Here is a 19,773-nt window from a genome sequence, read left to right as displayed (position 1 = left end):
GGAGGAGGAGGAGGAGGAGGAGGAGGAGGAGGTCATCAGAGGTAGAGGTTTGGGCTAGCCTTTTCCAGAAGGGCCGAGCTTCCCAGAAGACTCTGTATCCAAAAGAGGACTCTTAATCCTGCCTGGAAGGTACAGGTGGTGCTGCTTGGGCACTGAGCTCCAGTCACACGCTGTCCTTTACAGCATCTACCCTGTGGACTGGTAAAACACTCAACATTTGGTGGACATTCCTGTAATACCATTTTTACTGTTTTTCATAAAATAATAAATGCTCACTAGCAAAACTAGAAACCAAAAAGCATAAAAGGAGGAAATGAAAACAATACTTATTCTTTTAATGAGGAGACAGAAAAGCAACAGTAAAAAATCTAAGTACATTTCACTCACAGGAGACAGCTTAACACCATTACCCAGGCAACACAATATGTAAAGTTATTTGTCCAGTAGCCGGGCGTGATGGCGCACGCCTTTAATCTCAGCACTCGGGAGGCAGAGGCAGGCGGATCTATGTGAGTTCAATGTCAGCCTGGTCTACATAGTGAGTTGCAGGCCAGCTGGGGCTACAGGGAGACCCTGTCTCAAAAAGACCAAAAAAAAAAAAAAGAAGAAGAAAAGTTATTTGTTGAGCATGGAGGCTCTGCTCTGAAGACAGTTTCCGCACTCTGGCCCTGTCAGCCATATGCTTGCAGATTTGCTGTTCGTACCCAAAGCAAACCTAAGGTGCATGAAGGGCGATTTCCCCGGAAAGCCACAGTCCTAGCACGGCTGCTGTCTGGCAGAGCCTGGACTCTCACATCTCCTAGCCCCTGTACACAGCACGGGTGCTGTTCTTACTGGACAGATGATAAGGCAAAGTTGTATCCTTATAACTTACTATAGTCTTATATAAAGTCCTTGTAAGCTTAGGCCATTTGAAATTTCCTTGTGTTTTACTCATGAAGCAGATAGCTTAACACGCAACCCTGTGGTATTTCACTACTCAGTGATACCCTGAAGCTCTGTAAGGCTCCCACCCACCATGTGTGACTGCTGACATAGAGGTGTAAATAGGAAAATGGAAAGTTCACCAAATGGTTTGATGAAGCACCTGGTCCAATAGCCCAAGAAAAGTGTAGATCGAATGTGTCAGACATCTAAACTTCTGCCAATAATATCTGGTTCTGTAAACTGCAATGACTGTTGACTAATTCCTAGCTCAACTAACCGGGCCTAGCTATAGATCAAAAGGGGGAAGATGTCCTGACCCCTGCCTGGGATGTCTACCTTTATAAGCTATAATGATCAGGTGAACTCAGGAAGGAGATTTCTTGAGATACCATGACACATCGAAGTAAAGAGACATAGGACCTAGGTGTCAGTCATAAAATGATGGCATAAAAGATCTATTTAACCCCCATCTGTGCTTCTGTTCAAGGCTCAGAGAATCCTGAAGTCTTTGTTGTTACTTCTGGGACCTCATGCATGAGAAAGAATAAACAAACTTTCTGAATCTCCTGCTGAGTGCTTGATCACTTAGCTGTGCACAGGAAATGGATGTGCACAGAGTTAAGCCTGGTTTCTCAGTAGCCAAAATAAAATAGCCCCACCGAATAAGTCATCTAACTATAGGGGATCAGTTGCACATTAACTGGAAAAAACATTGTGGCTCTGAAAGTTCAGTTGGGCTCAAGCGTCTGTCAGTCTGTCTTACCAGAGGCAGTGCAGCCCAGCCCTCCACGCAGAGGTGACAGTGTCAGCAGCTGACCAACTGCAAAAGGCTGACATGCTCACTGATTCCAGGGAAGGAAGCACCTGCCCAGCACCACTGGCAAGCACCTGGTGTCAGTACTGGCAGGGCAAAGAGCAACATGCCCATCCTCAGGAGCCAGAGCCAGCACCGAGCCAAAGAGATGGGAGTCCTGGGTGGCATGCTTCACTTTCTGGGCAATCTGGATAACACTGCCCTCCTCCTCCACCGGCACATCTCCAGAGGGCCTGCCACACACCAGGGCTGCACTGGCCCCAGGGCATGTTTTCCAGTGTTTCAGCCATCACCACTCTGCCCTATCCAGCAGATAATACCACGGAGCCTGCCTTGCACCCAGCCCCTCCACATCCAGGATTAGCACGCACACCAGCTACAGAGAAAACTTCACTACCTCAGAGGAATGGACGGCAGGAAGGCAGGAGACTCGGTGCAGCTAGGAATGGAGTTTCCTGCAGGAACTCTGTGCAGAGGCCCGCATTGACCCTGGGCTGGCATGTTCTACTCTGAGTTTACTCACAGCTGAAGAGATACAGGAGGAATAGCAATTGATGTCTAGTGTTACTACAGGTGAACCCCTTCCTCGACAGCACCCCTATACTCAGTGATCAGCATGTTCCTGAACGAACTCTTGCAGCACCTCCTGGGACCCCTGTGTCACCACACTGAGGGCACACTCAGAGCCATCAGGGCCGGCCCTCAGACTTTGCCATCAGCTCTCCAGGCATCAAGGGCTCTTCCCGGATCCACTCTGGATTCCAGGAGCTGGCTCTCCACTGACTCCAGGCAAGCCACTCTCTCAATCTAGGTAATGGCTTTCGACAATTGGGCCATCACCTCACCAGCCTCCTCACCTTCTGCAGCTAACCTCAGCTGCCCCGGGCTTGTCACACTTCATGCCTCTCCTTTACACATCTCCCTGCTCTGTGCTCTGCAAGCCAGTAAGTCACCATTCAGAGTCCAGCACAAACGTCCCCTCGGTCCGGTCATTTAAAGTGCATTCCTCTCTTCCCAGCGCCATGGCAATGACTCCATGGAGGCCGTGTGGGTGCGCAGGGTCCAGCGAATGCTCTCAAGGGGCTGCTCAGTGAGTCTGAGAGCCCTTCTCCCTGGTTTGCCCGCCTCTCGGCCTGCCCCTCACCTGCTGGGTCCGCAGCGCGTCCAGCTCCCTCTCCAGCCAGGTCCTCAGCCTGCGCTCCATCTGCTCGCGCTTCTCGCACGCCGACTGCAGCTGCGTCAGGGCCTGCTGCAGCTTCTCAACCTTATCCACGTAGGCTTGCTTCTCTCGTAGCTGAGGAGACAGCGAAACACAGCAGAGCTCAGGAATGTGACGGTGGCAGCTGGGCGCAAGGCGAGCACCCAGCTGCGTCCCTCGGAGTGCTGGGACAAAGCCCGTGTACCGCAGAGCGGCCAGGAGCCTTAGGTGGGGGGCCCTCCCGGGCACCTGCTTTGGGGGGTCAAAACAGCTTTGCGCTCCCTGCTTGGTTACTGCTTAGTAATTATAGCATTTGAAGCCACTGGAACTGAGGTTAAGACTTTTCAGCATCATAAAGAAATCCTGTCCCAGGCATGGTGGTGCACATGTTTAATTCCGGTACTGGGGAGGCAGAGGCAGGCAGGTCTCTATGAGTTTCAGACCAGCTTGGTCTACAGACTGAGTTCCAGGTCAGCCAGCGTTACATAGCGAGATCCTGTTTTAAAAGAATTTTTAAAGAAAAGAAAGAAAAAGAAATGAATAATCCTGAATAAAAAAAGTTTTTCTATCATCATAATCTGTCTACCTATGCATTGATCCATGAAAAAGACAGCCTTAAAGCATTTACCATGTTTATCTGTGGGGCAAAATAGCAATTTCCGGAAAAAGAATAAGAAATGTATCATTTTCTGTATTTTGATTGTTCTATAGTAAATAAAAGTTACAGAATAATAAATACTATATGATAAATATATCACATAACTAACAAAATAATACATATAAAATTATTTCTATAATAGAGAAATTGTGCATGTTTGTATGGCTTTGTATGCATGTGTCCTCATTTGTATATTTGTGAATGAATTTAAGATTTTATTATAGCTGTTTTTGGAGTAACTCTCCTTATAGCTGAGCAGCTGATGGCCCCGTGGAGGCAGGAAGGACACAGTGAACACGCAGCACAATGGCCAAGGACTTGGAAATGAACATTAGAATGACTGTGAACATATCATGAGGTACAGATTTACCGTCATGATGTGTAATGTCAAATCTAATCCTCCACACTCGCTGTTCTCTGTGCTGGGAGTCTGGTCCAAGTTTGTAAATCCAGGTGCAGGTCTAGCCTCCTGGGAATCATCTGGTACCAAAAAATCAGGCTGAAATGTTTACTGGATCTGGTGCTCGGTGAGAGGACAACCGTTGCTGTCTCCTGTCTCTGTACCTGGGTGAGCAGATGCCTTCCAGTGACTCAATCTGCACTGTAGCACCCTCTCACAGCAGGCAGCAATGTGTCCGGGTCTGACAGCTTGTTGCTAAGGGAGGCTTCAGGCCCAGCTGGCAGTGTGACTCTGTCACATCTGAGTCCTTTTCCCATTGCTCCAGGAACTTTATAGAAATTTCCACACCTGACTGGGATCTTTGTGTATCTGAACTTTCATTCATGGAGCTTGATGGCTCAGTTCAATTTTGCAGGATTTTGAGGGCCTACTAAGTGCAGGACCCCACAGTTCTTAGAGATCTCTTTGGAGCAAATGTCTCCTTTGTACCATTCACACACCACTTACCATGTTCCACTGTGTGCCAGTTTTCTGATTGTACAGCCACTAGGATATAACCACTGTGAGATTTGTTCACTTGTGTCCCTGGCTGCACAGAGTCAGTCCTGTGTCCCCAGTACATGAGGCAGTAACTGGCATCCGACAGCTACTCCATATGCACTTGTTAAGCTAAGGAGTGCCATCCCCAAGCAAATGCAAGATCCGTGAATGTATGGATCTGTCCCCCCCTCTGCGTTAGCATTAAGTCGGACAAGGAGAATTTCACAGTGAGAACAAATGGGCTGAAAGCAAGTTGTCTGAAGTCCAAGGCACCGTAGAGCAGCTCCAGTCAGCCAAGGGGGCACATAGAAAGACAACAGGAAGCACCGCAACGGTGGTTAGGAAGAACTTCAAAGGCTCGAAACTGACTTTTACTTTTATAAGGAATATTAAAACTAAAGAAAGGGCTGGCAAGATGACTTAGCAGGTAAAGGAACTTTGCCACACAAGCCTGGAGACCTGAGCTCAATCCCCAAAACCCACATCAGAGAGGAAGGAGAGATCTGACTCCATGAAGCTGTCCTCTGACCTTGGCACATGTCCTCCCCACTCTACATCATCTGCACACAATAATAACACATTTTAGAATTAAATTAGAATTTTCCTCAGCTGTACACTCGGAGATGGGGCCTCAAGAAGCCATGTCAGGGAGGACAATACGGAGCGCAGACCTCCTGTCTTCAGGGCTAAGGCCACATTCTAACATCACAACTAAGATACTGAGGGCCCGCCCAGGCCTTGCTTCCTCAGAGCAGATCTGTCTGCAAGGTTAAAGGCATGTTCTGTGATGACAAGAAGGGTTCTCTGAGCTGTTGCCTGGGAGCCTCCTGTTGGTATTAAAATCAGTTTTTACTCGGGACCTGTGGGGCTTAAAATTCATGAAAGGGAGCCAGATATGATGGTACACACCTTTAATCCCAGCACTCGGGAGGCAGAGGCAGGCAGATTTCTGTGAGATATAGGCCAGCCTGGTCTACATAGCAAGTTCCAGGCTAGCTGGGACTAAAGAGAAACCCTGTCTTTAAAAAAAAAAACAAAAAACCAAACCATAAAGTGCACATAAGGGGCAAAGCCCTTGTTTACATAAAAGCCCGACTGCAGCCGGGGCTCAGATTCTCTCTGGAGGGACCTTTTTTTTGAACAACAGAATTGGCAATGAATATTGCAGGGTCAAGCATGGAGCTGAGTAGCAACAATCTGTTGCTGTGGCTCCACCTCCCAGTACCTAAGCCCTAGGACAGTGCCTGCTCAGGCAGCCCTGTAACAGAGATGCCAGGCACCCTGCAGGGAGCCACAAGGTGAGGGTGTGGCCCTAAGGGGCCAGCGACAGCCTAGCCCAATCTCAGACACAGTCCTGATTCCTCCCTTGGGATTAAAGGGACAGTCAGTGCTCAACTCACAGCACTTAAATTAAAGAGATGATTTCGTCAGAAACTATTAAATCTGTCATGCTAGGGGAGTGTCAACATTTCCCAGATTAGGGGTGTGAGGTACATCACTGCCAACCTGGAGATGGAGGTGGATCTTCTGAGCACCAGCCCCACCCTACCCCATAAACCCTTTGCCTTTTTTCATGCAATTGAATACCAAAAGACACAATCATTTTGTTCCGGAATTGTTGGTCTGGATTGCATGGGCACCAGTGGCTTTCAATCCTGCCATTCCTTTACAACCCTGGACATTTGCTCACCATCAGGCAGCAGGCTGTGGACTGATGGCCCATGCTATTAATACACGCCTCTCAGATTCTGCCCGGCTCCATGAAGGATAAACCTGCTATTAGTCATTTGCACTTGGGCAGTTTTCCACAACCCTCCCCTGACGTGGGTTAAAGTGACTGGGTCAGGAACTTCAGGAACAGCCCTCAGGGCTCTGCCCCGCCCCCAGGCTGGTCTCACCTCCTCCTCCAGTTTGATCACTCTCGCCTGGGCATTGCTCAAGGCCTGGTCCAGGATCTCGATGTGTCTTCGATGGTCTTCGCTCGCGGTCCGCACTGCCGCTAACTCCATTTCCAACTTTTCCTTTTCCTTCAAGATTTCTTTGTCTGGGGACAGAACAGAATCAACTCCATGAGCAGGTGCTCAGTCTCTGGGTCGACTACCAAGCAAGGACTGAAATAAAAACAGGTGAAATGGCAGCGATTGGATGGCTGCTGCTCCTTCATGGCAGGTGAGGACTTTCTCAAATCTACTGTTAACCCAACAGGTCACAGCATGGGGTGGCGGCGGGCAGTGGGAGAGACAGCACTTTCCCAGCATGCACAAGGTCCTGAGTTTGATCCCAGAATTCCAAGGGCGGGGCACACACCCAAGAACCAGCAGCTCCACATTCTCCAGAACGCACCTCCACAACACTAATATCTCTCATTAGTCTTACACATTTTTAATTTTATGCTCATGACCTTCTTGACCTGCAGCTTCCAAGCCTCAGATGCACCATTTGCAGTGATACTAAAGTTCTCATTCACAGGACAGTAAACCAAGGTCCAGAGGGATGGCTCATTATATATGTGTGTGTGTGTGTGTGTGTGTGTATGAGTGTTTTGCCTGCATGTATGTAAGTGCACCCATATGTGCAATGCCTGAAGAGGCCAGAAGAACTTGGAACTAGACTCATGGATGGTTGTTAGCCACCAGGTAGATGCTAGGAACACAACCCAGATCCTCTGTGAGAGCAGCCAGTGCTCTTAACCACTGAGCCACGATGGCTCTGCCACTCCTGTCTGCAGCCCCACTCTCTTCTATGGCAGGCCCCACCCACATTTTCTCCTGGACCTGTCAAGAGGAGCGCTGCTTTGGGTTTAAGAACACAGCTTTTCCTTTATTCAGTAATAACGCAACTGATAGTGATCATGCCCACTTGTCCTCTACAGACTTCTCATAAAGTCTGTAAAAGCAATACTTTTTCTTTTCTTTTTTCAAAATATTTTATTATTTTTATTTTATGTGTGTGAATGTTATGCCTGCATGTAGGTAACTGCACCTGTGTCATGCAATGCCCGCAGAGGAAAGAAGAGGCTCTCGGATCCCCTGGAACTGGAGTTACAGACAGTTGTTAGCTGCCATGTGGGTGCTGGGAATCGAACCCGGGTCTTCTGCAAGAACAGTCAGTGCTCTTAACTGAGCCATCTCTCCAGCCTCACTTTTTCATTTTTTTAAATAAATAAGTCCGGGCGTGGTGGTGCACGTCTTTAATCCCAGCCCTTGGGAGGCAGAGGCAGGCAGTGCTCTGTGAAATCAAGGCTAGCCTGGTCTACACAGCGAGTTCCTGACCAGCTTGGGCTACAGGAAGACCCTGTCTCAAAAAGACAAGCAAATAAATAAATAAATGATTTAGATATGCTGTCTATAGTATGAAATTACTTGAACAAATTTGATGTGAAGGGTAAGGAAGCCAGGCCGGTGGTACAGGCCTATAATCCCAGCTACTTAGGCAGATGAGGCAGGAAGATCACAAGTTCATCAAGACCTAACTGGGTTACAGGGACTTCAAAGCTAGCCTGGGCAACTTAATGAAATCTGCCTCAAAACAAAAAGCCAATGGGGCTGGAGAGGTGGCTCAGCAGTTAAGAGCACTGACTGCTCTTCCAGAGGACCCAGGTTCAGTCCCCAGTACCCACATGGCACCTAATACCCATTCAGTTCCAAGGGATCCAGCGCCGCCTTCTGGATTCTGTGGGTACTAGGCAACCAAGTGGCACACTGACATACATGCAGGCAAAACACTTAATATACAAAAATTAAAAATAAATAAAATCTTAGCTTCCCAGCACTCAGGAGGCAGAGGGAGGTGCATCCCTGTGAGTTCAAGGCTAGCCTGGCCTACAGAGTGAATTCCAGGCCAGCTGGGACTACAGGGAGACTCTGTGTCAAAAAAAAAAAAAAGGCAAAATTCAAGGCTGGAGACATGGCCCAGGAGTTAAGAGCACTGGCTGCTCTTGCAGAGGACCTGGGTTTAGTTCCCAGCACCCACATGATGGCTGACAACCATCTGTGACTCCAGTTCCAGGGGATCCAATGCCCTCTTCTGACCTCTGTATGCACTGCATGACACAGGTGCACTTAGGTGCACTTACGTACGTGCCGGCAATACACTCATACACATAAAAAAAAATAATAAATAAAATATCTTTTTAAGAAGAGTAGCCAGGAGTATTGCAAGATCCCTTTAAACTATTAGCATCCGCTGTAACCCCAGCTGGCCTACCACTCCCTATGGAGACTAGGCTGGTCTTGACCTCACAGAGAGCCTTCCTCTGCCTCCTGAGTGCTGGGACTAAAAGCATGCGCCACCACGCCCAACTTGACTGAGCTACTCCTGCAACTGCAAGTTATATCGATGGGATCCAAGGGCCAAGACCCCACTTCTGAGCAGACGGAAGTTACAGACGACACAGCTAAGGGGAAATGAGCCAGACCTAGTTACGGTGACCCTCCCCCAGAAGACAGCTCCGCTGTGGGCTCCCCGCCCATTGCAGTGATGAACAGCCTTCCTCCGTTCCCTTCGCAGTGGCATTGAAAAGCTGCCTGTCAGCCTTCCATCTGCATCCATGGAAAACGGGAGCACACGAGTCCTGAATAAGTGGGTCAGTGGCCACTGCTAGCTCTGGCCCGGCTGCCCACAGCCCCAAGTAGATTTCAGCACTACATTCTTTCTGTTCCAACTCACAGACACCCAAGAGCAAGCTCCCTGGGTCGGAACTTCATTTCTAAGGACATGGGGCCCCCCAGCCTTGTCCTGCTCCAGAGACCACAAGGGGTCACTAAGCAGGCACACTAGGGTCTGTACCACTGGATCCCAGAGCATCATCTGGTCACAAGTCTAAGCATAAAGATTCCCTTTCTTTATTTAGGCACCAGCTACATATTACTTTTAATCTGCAGCAGTAAAGTGGCAGCCTAAGCCCACTACAAACATTGCTTTTTAGGTTTTGCAAATTAATGATTGCAATTATTGCTGCGTTACAATGGCTGATATCCAGATACAATTCAGAGTTAACCAACATCCTTCCCCTCCAACACACACACACACACACACACACACACACTATTCACAATAGCCAAGTTTGGAGTCGGCCCAGGTTTTCATTAACAAGTCAATGGATAAAGAATGTGGCGCAGGGGCTGGAGAGATGCTCAGCAGTGAAGAGCACAGGCTGCTCTTGCAGAGGACCCTGGTTTGGGTCCCAGAACCCACATGGCAGCTAACAATCATCCGTAACTCCAGTTCTAGGGAATCTGACACCCTCTTCTGATCTGTGGGCACTGCACAACATGGTTGCACTTGCCTACATGCAGGCAATACATTCATACATATAAAATAAAAATAAAAAAAAAGAAAACATCGTATATAGATTCGACGGCGTACTATTCAGCCATATAGAACAAAACTTTTGTTGTTGCAGGAGAATGGATGGAACTGGATAGCTCGTTGTGGTCAGCAAAACAAGGCAGTCCCACAAACACACAGAGCGTGTTTTCTCTCATCTGTGGAATCTAGATTAAATGGGACATGAATGCAAACGGAGGGCGGGGCAAAGAGAAACAAGACAGTAGTGGGAGGGTGTACACATGATCACAGTGTGTTATATACATGTATGAAGGTGCCATAATGACAACCATTATTTCATACAATTAATACATACTAATAAAATAACCTTTTAAAAGTTGGGCTGATGAGGTGGCTCAGCAGGTAAAGGTGCTCGCCACCAAGCCTGACAAACTGAGTTTAATCCCCGGGACTCACAACTCACATGGTGAAAGGAGAGAACTGACTCCTGCAAGCTGTTTTCCAATCTCCACACATGCACTGTGGTACACACGCATCTCCACATATAAATGAATAAAGTCATTGAAAACGCTTAAAATATCAATAAAATAAAAAAAGAGAGCTGCATATGACAGCTCACACCTATGATTCTTGGGAGGTGAGGGCAGGAAGATCATCATGAATCCATGACCAGGCTGCGTTACACTGCAAGACCCTGTCTAAAACAAACAATTACTACAGAGACAGCTGGGGGGAGGAGGGGGGAGGAGAGAGAGAGAGAGAGAGGCAGAGAGGCAGAGTCAGAAAAAAAGAAGAGCTAGATTCAAATCCTAGGTCCACCACTTTAAAACGGCAAGGCCCGAGACAAAGCATTTGGCCTCTCCAAGGCCCCTTCCCCCACCCATCAGGAGGAAATGGTAACTCCTACACCCCAGTGTGGTTGTGATCCTCTGTTTCTGAGATAACACCCACCAAGGTTTGCAAAGGACCTGAACTGCTGAAGCTTTATCTCTGGGTCGTTACTGTTGACTGAATAAACGAGTTTCCATCATTCAACATGTTCAATGCCAACTGCAGTGAATCATAACTTGCCAGCTTTGAGCCACTCAGCATCTCTGTCACCAGACATCCACCACACCGTCACTCAGTGGCCTGGGGGTGATCCCCAGGGATCTGCGTGTCCTGCCTCCCCAGCACTGGGATTACAAACATGAGCCATTATGCTTTGCTTTTTTATGTGCGTTCTGAAGATGGGACTCAGGTTCTCATACTTGTGAAACAAGCAGTCACCAGCCGAGCCATCACCCCAGTGCCATGACACATTTTGGGACACACTCAGGGAGAGTTTCCTAGGTGACTCCGCCTCACAGGAAGTCTCCCTCCGTTTCATTTTTAGCTAAGCTCTTTAAGACAGGTCTCAAGAAAGGCAGCTTTGCATTCAAGTCTTGGCTGGACGCCAGTGTATATACTGAGAATTCCTAGAACAGGCACATTGACACAAGGGACTCTTGCCCAGAATGGTCTGTTTACTCAGTGGATATGAGATGCCCAGAACTGAGGGGACTGGGGCTTATTTAGCCTGGTGGTTCTGGTCTGACACTGGAGGATGTTTGTTCCTACACTGTTTACTCTGGAAACCACAGCCCTGCCACAGGCTCTGAAGCCAGGCCAGCCTGGTCTGAATCTGGCGCCTCTATATACTGGCTGACTTTGAACATGTGACTTCACCTACTGGATACTCCATTCCATCAAAGGAAAAGAACAAGACATATTTTGCAGGACCATTTTGAGGGTTAAAACAATTGTCAGTAAAATGCCTACTGCGTGCTGTGGTGCTTAACAGATCTTTGATTAAGCATACCAAGAGTCAACATGTGTTCCTGGAGACTTGCTATGTCCTAGGCACTCAGTCAGCTGCCTCAATGACCTTCCTATTGGCTTCAGTTGACAAACAAGGAAACAGGAAACTGAGCTACGGCCTGGTGCAAAGTCCCTGGAGCCCCACATGAATGTCCTTGCTCTAGGAAAGAGAAGTGGGTGGAAAGCATCCTACAGATGAGCCATAGGATGGTGGGGCCTAGAAGCTTCTCTTGAGAAAGCTAAGGGTGGCAGTTGTCCGTGGGAGGGTCAGGAAGTGCTGTTTGGCTGTGTTTTCTATTTTTTAATTTTTAATTTTCATTTTATGCAGATATGTGCTTTGCCTGCATGTATGTATATCATACATATGTAAGTACATCACATGTATGTATATACGTCACATGCAGTGCCTGTGGAAGGCAGAAGAGAGCATTGGATCCTCTGAAACGTGGGTTACAGACAGTCGTGAGCTGCTGTGTGGGTGCTGGTAACCCAGCCTGGTCCTATGCAAGAGTAGCCAGTGCTCCTGGCCATGAGCCGTCTTTCCAGCCCCGTGGCTATATTTTAATCCAGTACCTCCAACCATATACGGTAGAAGCCACAGAGGTCTGATTAAATCTTGCTTATGGAACTGTTACATTTAATTATAATACACACTTAAAATGCATATATTTTATTGTATGTTAATGATGCTTTAAAACAAAGGTCAGAACATATAACATGTGCATAATAAAATATATATTCATATATCTCTATATTAACACACATATCCATATAGGTTTATATATAAAGTTATATTTTTAGTGTTTGTTTTGTTTTATGGTGCTGGGGTTCTTGAGCTGCAGCCCCATCCTGCCTTTTAAATGTTTCCTTTGGAGGGCAGATGGGGCACCAGAGCCTGACACAAAGATTAGAAGGCAATGCTGGGAACTCATCAGGGAGAGAGCCACGCACCTTTGACTGTGTGATCTCCCTTCCTCTAACTGCTGTGGCCCCTCCCACAGGCATTTTTGTAACTTCCTTTGAACAGATCCTTTTTTCCCCCTCCGTTCCACCAAACCACAGTCTTTGTAAGCAAGAAAGAAAATTGGTTGCAGATGCAGGCTTATTTTTAATGGTCTAAGACCAGATTTTCAGGACTTAAATGCGTTTCCCCTTCAGAGTTCTCTGGTTTGATCATGATAAGGCCTGTGGGTTCTTACTCTAACTCACAAACCAAAAATAGTTCTAAAAACTAAGTGGGAGAAACCACACCACAGAGCTGTTCAATGTATTATATTTATGTCTTGTTTTCTCATTCAGAGGAGGAGAAAGTTTGACTTTACAGACATTTTGAGAAAACTAAGTTTGAGAATCTAAACTTTGTTCTGGACTAAAATGATTTTCCTGGGAGTGTCTGAGGAGGATGCATCCACTACAACGGCATCTGGTTCAAAATCGATTGAAGAAGTCATAAATACAAGAGGTTAATTCTAACAACCCACTTGGGAAGATCCTAAGAGCTTGCTATTAATTCAAGATACTGGGCTTTGTAAATTATTTGTAATCAAATAAGATTTCCAGCAAAAGAATTTTGTATGTTTGCTCTCTAGGATCCTTCTCAGGGTAAAAAGTAAAACCTTCAACCAACCACCCCCCAATGTTGATAGTTGGTCTTTTGGATAAAATGAGGGAAAGCAGGTCTCAAATCTAGCTACAGCTCAGCCACTAAATGCCTGCAGGGGCAAAGCACTTGGGTCACTGTGGGCTGCAGGTTCCCCTTCTCTTCCTTTCCTTCTCTTTTCTTCTTCTTTCTAAAACACTGTCTCATGGATCCCAGGGCTAGCCTTGAACTCGAAATGTGCTACCACACCTGCTTGGTGTGGTGCTGGCAATGGAACTCAGGGCTTCCTGCATGCTGGGCAAGTACTCTACTAGACTAACTTAACCACACCTCCAGCCCCTGAAGCAGCTTCCTTTTCTTCTCCCTCCTCCTCCTCCCCCTCCCCCTCCTCCTCCTCCCCCTCCCCCTCCTCCTCCTCCCCCTCCCCCTCCTCCTCCTCCCCCTCCCCCTCCTCCTCCTCCCCCTCCCCCTCCTCCTCCTCCCCCTCCCCCTCCTCCTCCTCCCCCTCCCCCTCCTCCTCCTCCCCCTCCCCCTCCTCCTCCTCCCCCTCCCCCTCCTCCTCCTCCCCCTCCCCCTCCTCCTCCTCCCCCTCCCCCTCCTCCTCCTCCCCCTCCCCCTCCTCCTCCTCCCCCTCCCCCTCCTCCTCCTCCCCCTCCCCCTCCTCATTCTCCAGCTCTCCCCCCACCCCGCAGCTTCCCCTCTTAATCTATTAGTGGGGGGAGGAGAGCAGGCCACAGAACACGGAGTCAGAGGACAACTTGGAGTCAGCTCTCTCCACTTGAGCATGGGTTCTCTGGCTCGAACTCAAGCTGTCAGTCTTGCACAGCAAGCTCTTTACCCTCTGAGCCATCTTGCTCAGTTTCTGCTTTGGTAAACCATGGACACTATACTGAGCTCTAAAATCCTCTGGACTCTGACACTTTCCCCCTCCAGCCTCTGCCCACACCCTGGTCCACAGGAGGTAGCCAGAACAACCCAAGCCCCAAACCTGTTTCATTTCCTAGCTTGTATGATCATAGATAAGTCACTTAACTTTGCATGACTTTTCCTCCTGTAAAATACCTATAAAGGCCTACCCCAAAGCATAACCTGGCAGATTCAAAAAGACAATACACCCAACAGAGCACCTGACTCACACATAGTCCTTAACCAGCGCTGACAGCTATGACTGTTATAAATGACTATCCCAGGGCAAGAACCAAGACCAGAAGATAGACACTGGAGCAAACTTGGAACTCCACTTGAGGATAAACTGTGAGACTGATCAGCAGCCTCTGGGGAACAGCATTGCACGTAATGGCCATCAGATGGCTGCTTACTGAAATCTGGTTCAGAGGACGTGTTCATGGCTGGTGACTAGACCTATAGTTTATTCTCCAAACCCTGACATCCAGGATGACATAACTCATCTCCCATCAGGACACTTAGACTGGGACCACCGCCCCCAAGAGCTGTGCCCAGGCAACAAAGCTTCATGACCCAATCAGATCCTCATTAGTGGCTGAGATCTGTGACTACATCTCTAGGGGTCTCGGGTTTCTTGATATTTCTAGAATAATAACTACCCATCTTGGGCATGTGGGTGCACACCTTCAGTCTGAGATCTAGGCCAGTCTGGTCTACATCACTAGTTCTAGGCCAGCTGGGGCTACTTGTCTCAAAAAATACTATCCCCCCCCCCAAAAAAAAAGAAGGAAAAGAAGAGAAATACAGCATGCGTTTATAAATCAGGGCAACGTGCAAAGCAGGATCTTGGATTCTTTCCCAGCTCTATTTCGCATCTCCCCTTCAACATTTTCTCTTTGTGCTGGGGTCCTTCCTCCTCTTCTCTGACCAGTGGCAGGAACTGAGGTCAAACTGGTCTGAAGGTCAGGTCCAGGCCACAGCCTATTTTTTATAAGTAGGTTTTTAAAAAATATATATTATTTTCATTTTATGTGTATGCGTGTATTGTCTGCATGTAGGTGAGTGCACCCGTGTCATGCAATGCCCACAGAGGTCAGAAGAGGCGGTCGGATCCCCTGGAACTGGAGTTATGGACAGTTGTTAGCTTCCGTGTGGGTGCTGGGATTTGAACCCAGGTCTTCTGCAAGAACAATCAGTATTCTCAGCTGAGCCATCTCTCCAGCCCCTAAATAGTTTTTTTGGGAAGGCAGCCAAACCCATTTGTTTACAAATCATTTATGGGTGGCTTTGGGGCTACGAAGCCAGAGCTGAGTAGTTGTAGGTTCAAAGCCTGAACTCCTTCCCATCTGGCCCTTAGCAGAGAATTTACTCATTGTGACCTAGAACACAGCTAGTTCACAGCAGACTGCCTCTAACTGACAGCTTAAATAAATGATCATGATCAACATTTCATTTGACATGGAATAAATATGTGCTAAGTGTGTCTAAGTGTCAGGTACAGTGCCTGATTCTGGAAACAGCTGGCTGGGACTAAAATACCAAGGATGGCAGGGGCAGGAGGCGCTTAATGGTGAACAGAGCAGTTGGGGAGGCTGAAAATATATCTAAGCAGCTACTTATGCGGTTATGCTGACTGTGCACAGAGGGAAGAATACAGGATGCCAGGGGAGAGGATAAAAGCAGTATCTAACCTACTTCATTCAGAAAGTGTCCCTAATAATCACCATCTAAGCAGAGACCTGCTGGGTTGATTTCCTGTTTCTGTGAGGGTTCCTGAGGCTATATGAGGCTGGACCGGTGATCTGTGTCCTCCATCCATCCACCTCGCCAAGCAGCGGAAGGAATGTGGACCACAAAAAGCAGCTCAGTTTTCACCCCTACGACCATAATGCTAAGCAAAACAATAATTGTAAAACCACCCATGTGACGCTCATGGCCCGTGTTCTCGGCAACTAGACACCAAAACACTGGCAACCATTTCTTTAAGGGGCTCTGTTCATCGAGCGTGGGAATCAGAGCCTAGATAGACTAATACTCATTTTCACATTTGGGAGAAGGGTCGCTTGAACATAGACAGGCACCCTGCACCCTGCACGCAATGGTTGTGGCAGAGCCGCCTGTCAGAGCTCACGCACTTGAATATTCAGCCTTCAAAACGCAACAGGGACAAGCAGGCATTCTCGGGGAACACAGCCCAGAATGTGCCCTGAAAGTTGGCAGGACCTTCAGAGGAGGAGAGGGTGGAACAGACCCAAAGGGGCAGGAAGTAATTCAGCAAGTTGCCTTTGCTTCCTGTCTCTGCTCAGCCTCAGAACTCCCCCGACTGAGAGCCACTGAGGCGCAGAGAGGGAGCGCATGCTCAGGCCACCGGGCACAGTGACTCCACCACTGGGAGGCACAGGTGAGGCAGGTCCTGTGCCTAGAAAGAGATTTTAGAACTGCCCAGTTCTACAAGGTGGGGGAAAGTCAGTTTATAGCAAGACAGCCTTCTTGGTCAATGTGGTGCCATTCTGGTAGGATTCACAGGCATGTCCTCTGCTGCCCACAGTGCTGGCTACGGTATCTCGCATGGCCTGTAGGCTGGGCAGGGTCACTTATACATCAAAGCCAACTCATCTCCAGCACAGCCAGCAGAGAAAAGAAAGACAGGCGTCAAGGAACTCCAAGTGGGTCGGTCTCACTTTCTTGAGAAATACTACTTTTCTTCCTTTCGGGTTCTGTTTGCTTGGTCATTTGTCTGTGAGACAAGGTTTCATTGCATAGCCCTGGCTAGCCTTGAATTCTTAGGATTTTAAAATGTTATTTATTTTTATTTTATGTGTATGAGGTTTTTTGGTTTTTTTGTTTGTTTTTTTGGTCTTTTTGAGACAGGGTCTCCCTGTAGCCCCAGCTGGCCTGAACTTACTATGTAGACCAAGCTGGCCTTGAACTCACAGAGATCAGCCTGCCTCTGCCTCCTGAGTGCTGGGGTTAAAGGCGTGCGCCACCATGCCAGGCAATGTATGAGTATTTTAATTGCATGTATGTAAGTGCACTGTGTGCAATGCACATAGAAGCATGTAAGTACACTGCGTGCAATGCACATAGAAACCAGGAGGAGGCATCAGATCCCCTGGAACTAGAATAACAGATGGTTATTAGCTGCCATGTGGGTGCTGGGAACCGAACCAAAATCCTCTGCAAGAGCAGCCAGTGCTCTTAACAGCTGAGCCATCCCTCCAGCCCCTCACCTTGAATTTTTAATCCTGTCACAGTCTCCTGAGTACTGGGATTACAGGAATAAGCCTCCACACTCAACCCTACTGCTCTTATCAATGAAAAAAAAAAAATCTTTGTTATCTATTATTCTACTTAGAAAAAAAATAAAACGACAAAAGAATTCTGAGAGTGTTTTTTGTTATTGTTGAGACAGGGTGTGACGTATTCCAAACAGGCCTCAAATTCCTGTGTAGTCAAGGATAACCTTGAGCTTCTAGTCCTCCTGCCTCTACTTCTGGAGGTTAGGTACCATAGGCATGCCCCCACACCTGGTTCCTGTGGTCTGGGGATCAAACCCAGGGCCTTATGCATGCCAGGGCAGCCCTTTACCAACAAGCTGCATCCTCAGTTCATACAGATTCTTTTTTTAGGGGGGTGGAGGGGAAGGGTTTATTTCATCTTACATCTCTCAAGTGACAGTTCATCATTGGGAGAACCCAGAGTAGCATACATATTCTTTTAATTGTTTTTGTCCTATGAGTTGTTTTGTTCTTGATAGGTTTTTATTGGCAGTGCTAGAGATGGAACCCAGGGCCCTGCCAAGCAACTGCTCCCCTACCAAGTTAATTTCTAGTCCACAATAGAACTTTTCAGTAATTTCACCTAATGCCTTAAAATAAAGATAACCTGGGATATCTCCCCATATGGCTGGCTGGAGGCATTCATGTGGGATAGCTGGTTCAGTGAAGTGTTCGCCTTATAAGCATGAAGACCTGAGATCAGATCCCAGCTCTCACGTTAAAAGCTGGTTCAGCAGTATGAGTTTGTAATCCCAGACACACACACACACACTTAGATACAGATGCGCCATGAAGGAGATGTCAAGCCTATGGTTACTAGATTTCCTTCTTTGATCCATTCTCTGGATAAACATTGAGTACTGGATAGAAATGCGTACAAGGCGCTGTGGTGAAAAAGAGGACAAGAGCCAAAGTTGTCACGTACGACAACCAACTTTCTTCCTGACCAAGGCTGATAGAAACCAGGGTGGTTGGAATAATGACACCCAAAGAGGACTCAGAATCCTGTGCTCCATGCAGGTCTACAGAGGAGGGTCCATACCATGGTAACTGCTTCTCTGTGGTCACACAGGCCTCATAGAAATGTCAAAACCAGGGGAATTTTCTTTTGGGAAATTATTTTAGACTGTTTCATAATTCCTATGGGGCAGAAAACGAAAGTACCTAAAATAAGATTCGAAAACAAGATAATGACTACAAGGAACACTAAAAATGCCAAATTACGGTTTCTTTTAAAACACGTTTTCTATTAGTTTTTAAAGCCACTAGAATTTTACAGAAAATCAAACATTCATAAGAATTCTGAGTCGTTTTCACTTATTGCTTACCATTATGTTGTTTTTTATTTTATTTATTTTAATTTTTTATGTGTATGAGTGTATTGCTTGCAGGTATGTAAGTGCATTCATGTCATGCAATGCCTGCGGAGGTCAGAGGAGGGCATCAGATCCCCTGGAATTGGAGTTAGGACAGTTGTTAGCTGCCACATGGGTGCTAGGAATCAAACCTGGGTCTTCTGCAAGAGCAGTCAGTGCTCTTAACCACTAAGCCATCTCTCCAGCCCCTCACCAATATGTTGTAAACAACTGTCAAATTTTTTTCCCCAGTGCCGTATACCATTATTAGTCCATATCCAACTTACATAGACTTCAGCTTAACGAGACATGCTGATCATGGGGTGCCTACAAAACGCCAAGGGATGGAGAGTCTCGTGCACACCGTACACACTTGCTACACTTGCACAAACCTGCCTAGCTAGCCAGGTGCCAACTCTACCCCCAAATGTCACAAGACCTGACATAGTTATTTTAAAACTCCATAAAATGAAATTTTATCTCTGCCAATCTAGGCTTTCCTACATCTAATATTTTATTTTTGGCTCCCTGGCCTGAAGCAGATAGAATTTCACAATCGTTAATTTTTAGGAAGAAATGGTAAGTCTCACTAACTGTGAACATATAGTTAGACATTCCCGAGGCTCTGCTTTGGGGGGAAACCTACCTTAGGGAGGAAGGGGGAAAGCATGGGAAAACGGACCTCAGTTAGGTTAAAAAACAAAGAGGCCGAAGTCTCACACAGCCAGACCTACTAGGAGTTGGCCAGAAGTCCTGTTCTTCAGAAACTGTTTGGCTTTGACATCACTGTTGTCCTAGTTTGTCCTTCATTGCTGTGACAAAACACTCTGACCAGTACCAACTTGGGGAGGAAAGGGTCTATTTGTCTTACATCTCCCAGGTTGCACACAGCTCATCAGGGAGCCCAAGGTAGGAACTCAGGGCAGGAACCTGGAGGCAGGAGCTGGAGCACAGGCCATGGAGGAACGC

At 47.4% G+C, this 19,773-nt stretch overlaps 1 protein-coding gene across 4 annotated transcripts in view; it reads right to left on the bottom strand.

The window, feature by feature from the left end:
* Amotl1 (angiomotin like 1) overlaps nucleotides 1-19,773 on the bottom strand; it is a 111,372-nt gene that overhangs the window by 31,506 nt on the left and 60,093 nt on the right. For all 4 annotated transcript variants that reach the window (XR_003847815.1, XM_008823125.3, XM_029558687.1 and 1 more), the window contains 2 exons: nucleotides 6,436-6,581; nucleotides 2,886-3,035 (listed from right to left, as the gene is read on the bottom strand). Coding sequence is in view for 3 of the 4 variants with exons in the window: in XM_008823125.3 (XP_008821347.1) it covers nucleotides 2,886-3,035; nucleotides 6,436-6,581 (296 nt within the window). In the remaining variant the exon portion in view is untranslated. The remainder of the gene's footprint in view (nucleotides 1-2,885; nucleotides 3,036-6,435; nucleotides 6,582-19,773) is intronic.

This window comes from Nannospalax galili, unplaced genomic scaffold, assembly GCF_000622305.1.
Source record: "Nannospalax galili isolate Female #2095 unplaced genomic scaffold, S.galili_v1.0 scaffold469, whole genome shotgun sequence".
Lineage (NCBI taxonomy): Eukaryota > Metazoa > Chordata > Mammalia > Rodentia > Spalacidae > Nannospalax > Nannospalax galili.
This window is presented reverse-complemented; position numbering and strand designations above follow the sequence as displayed.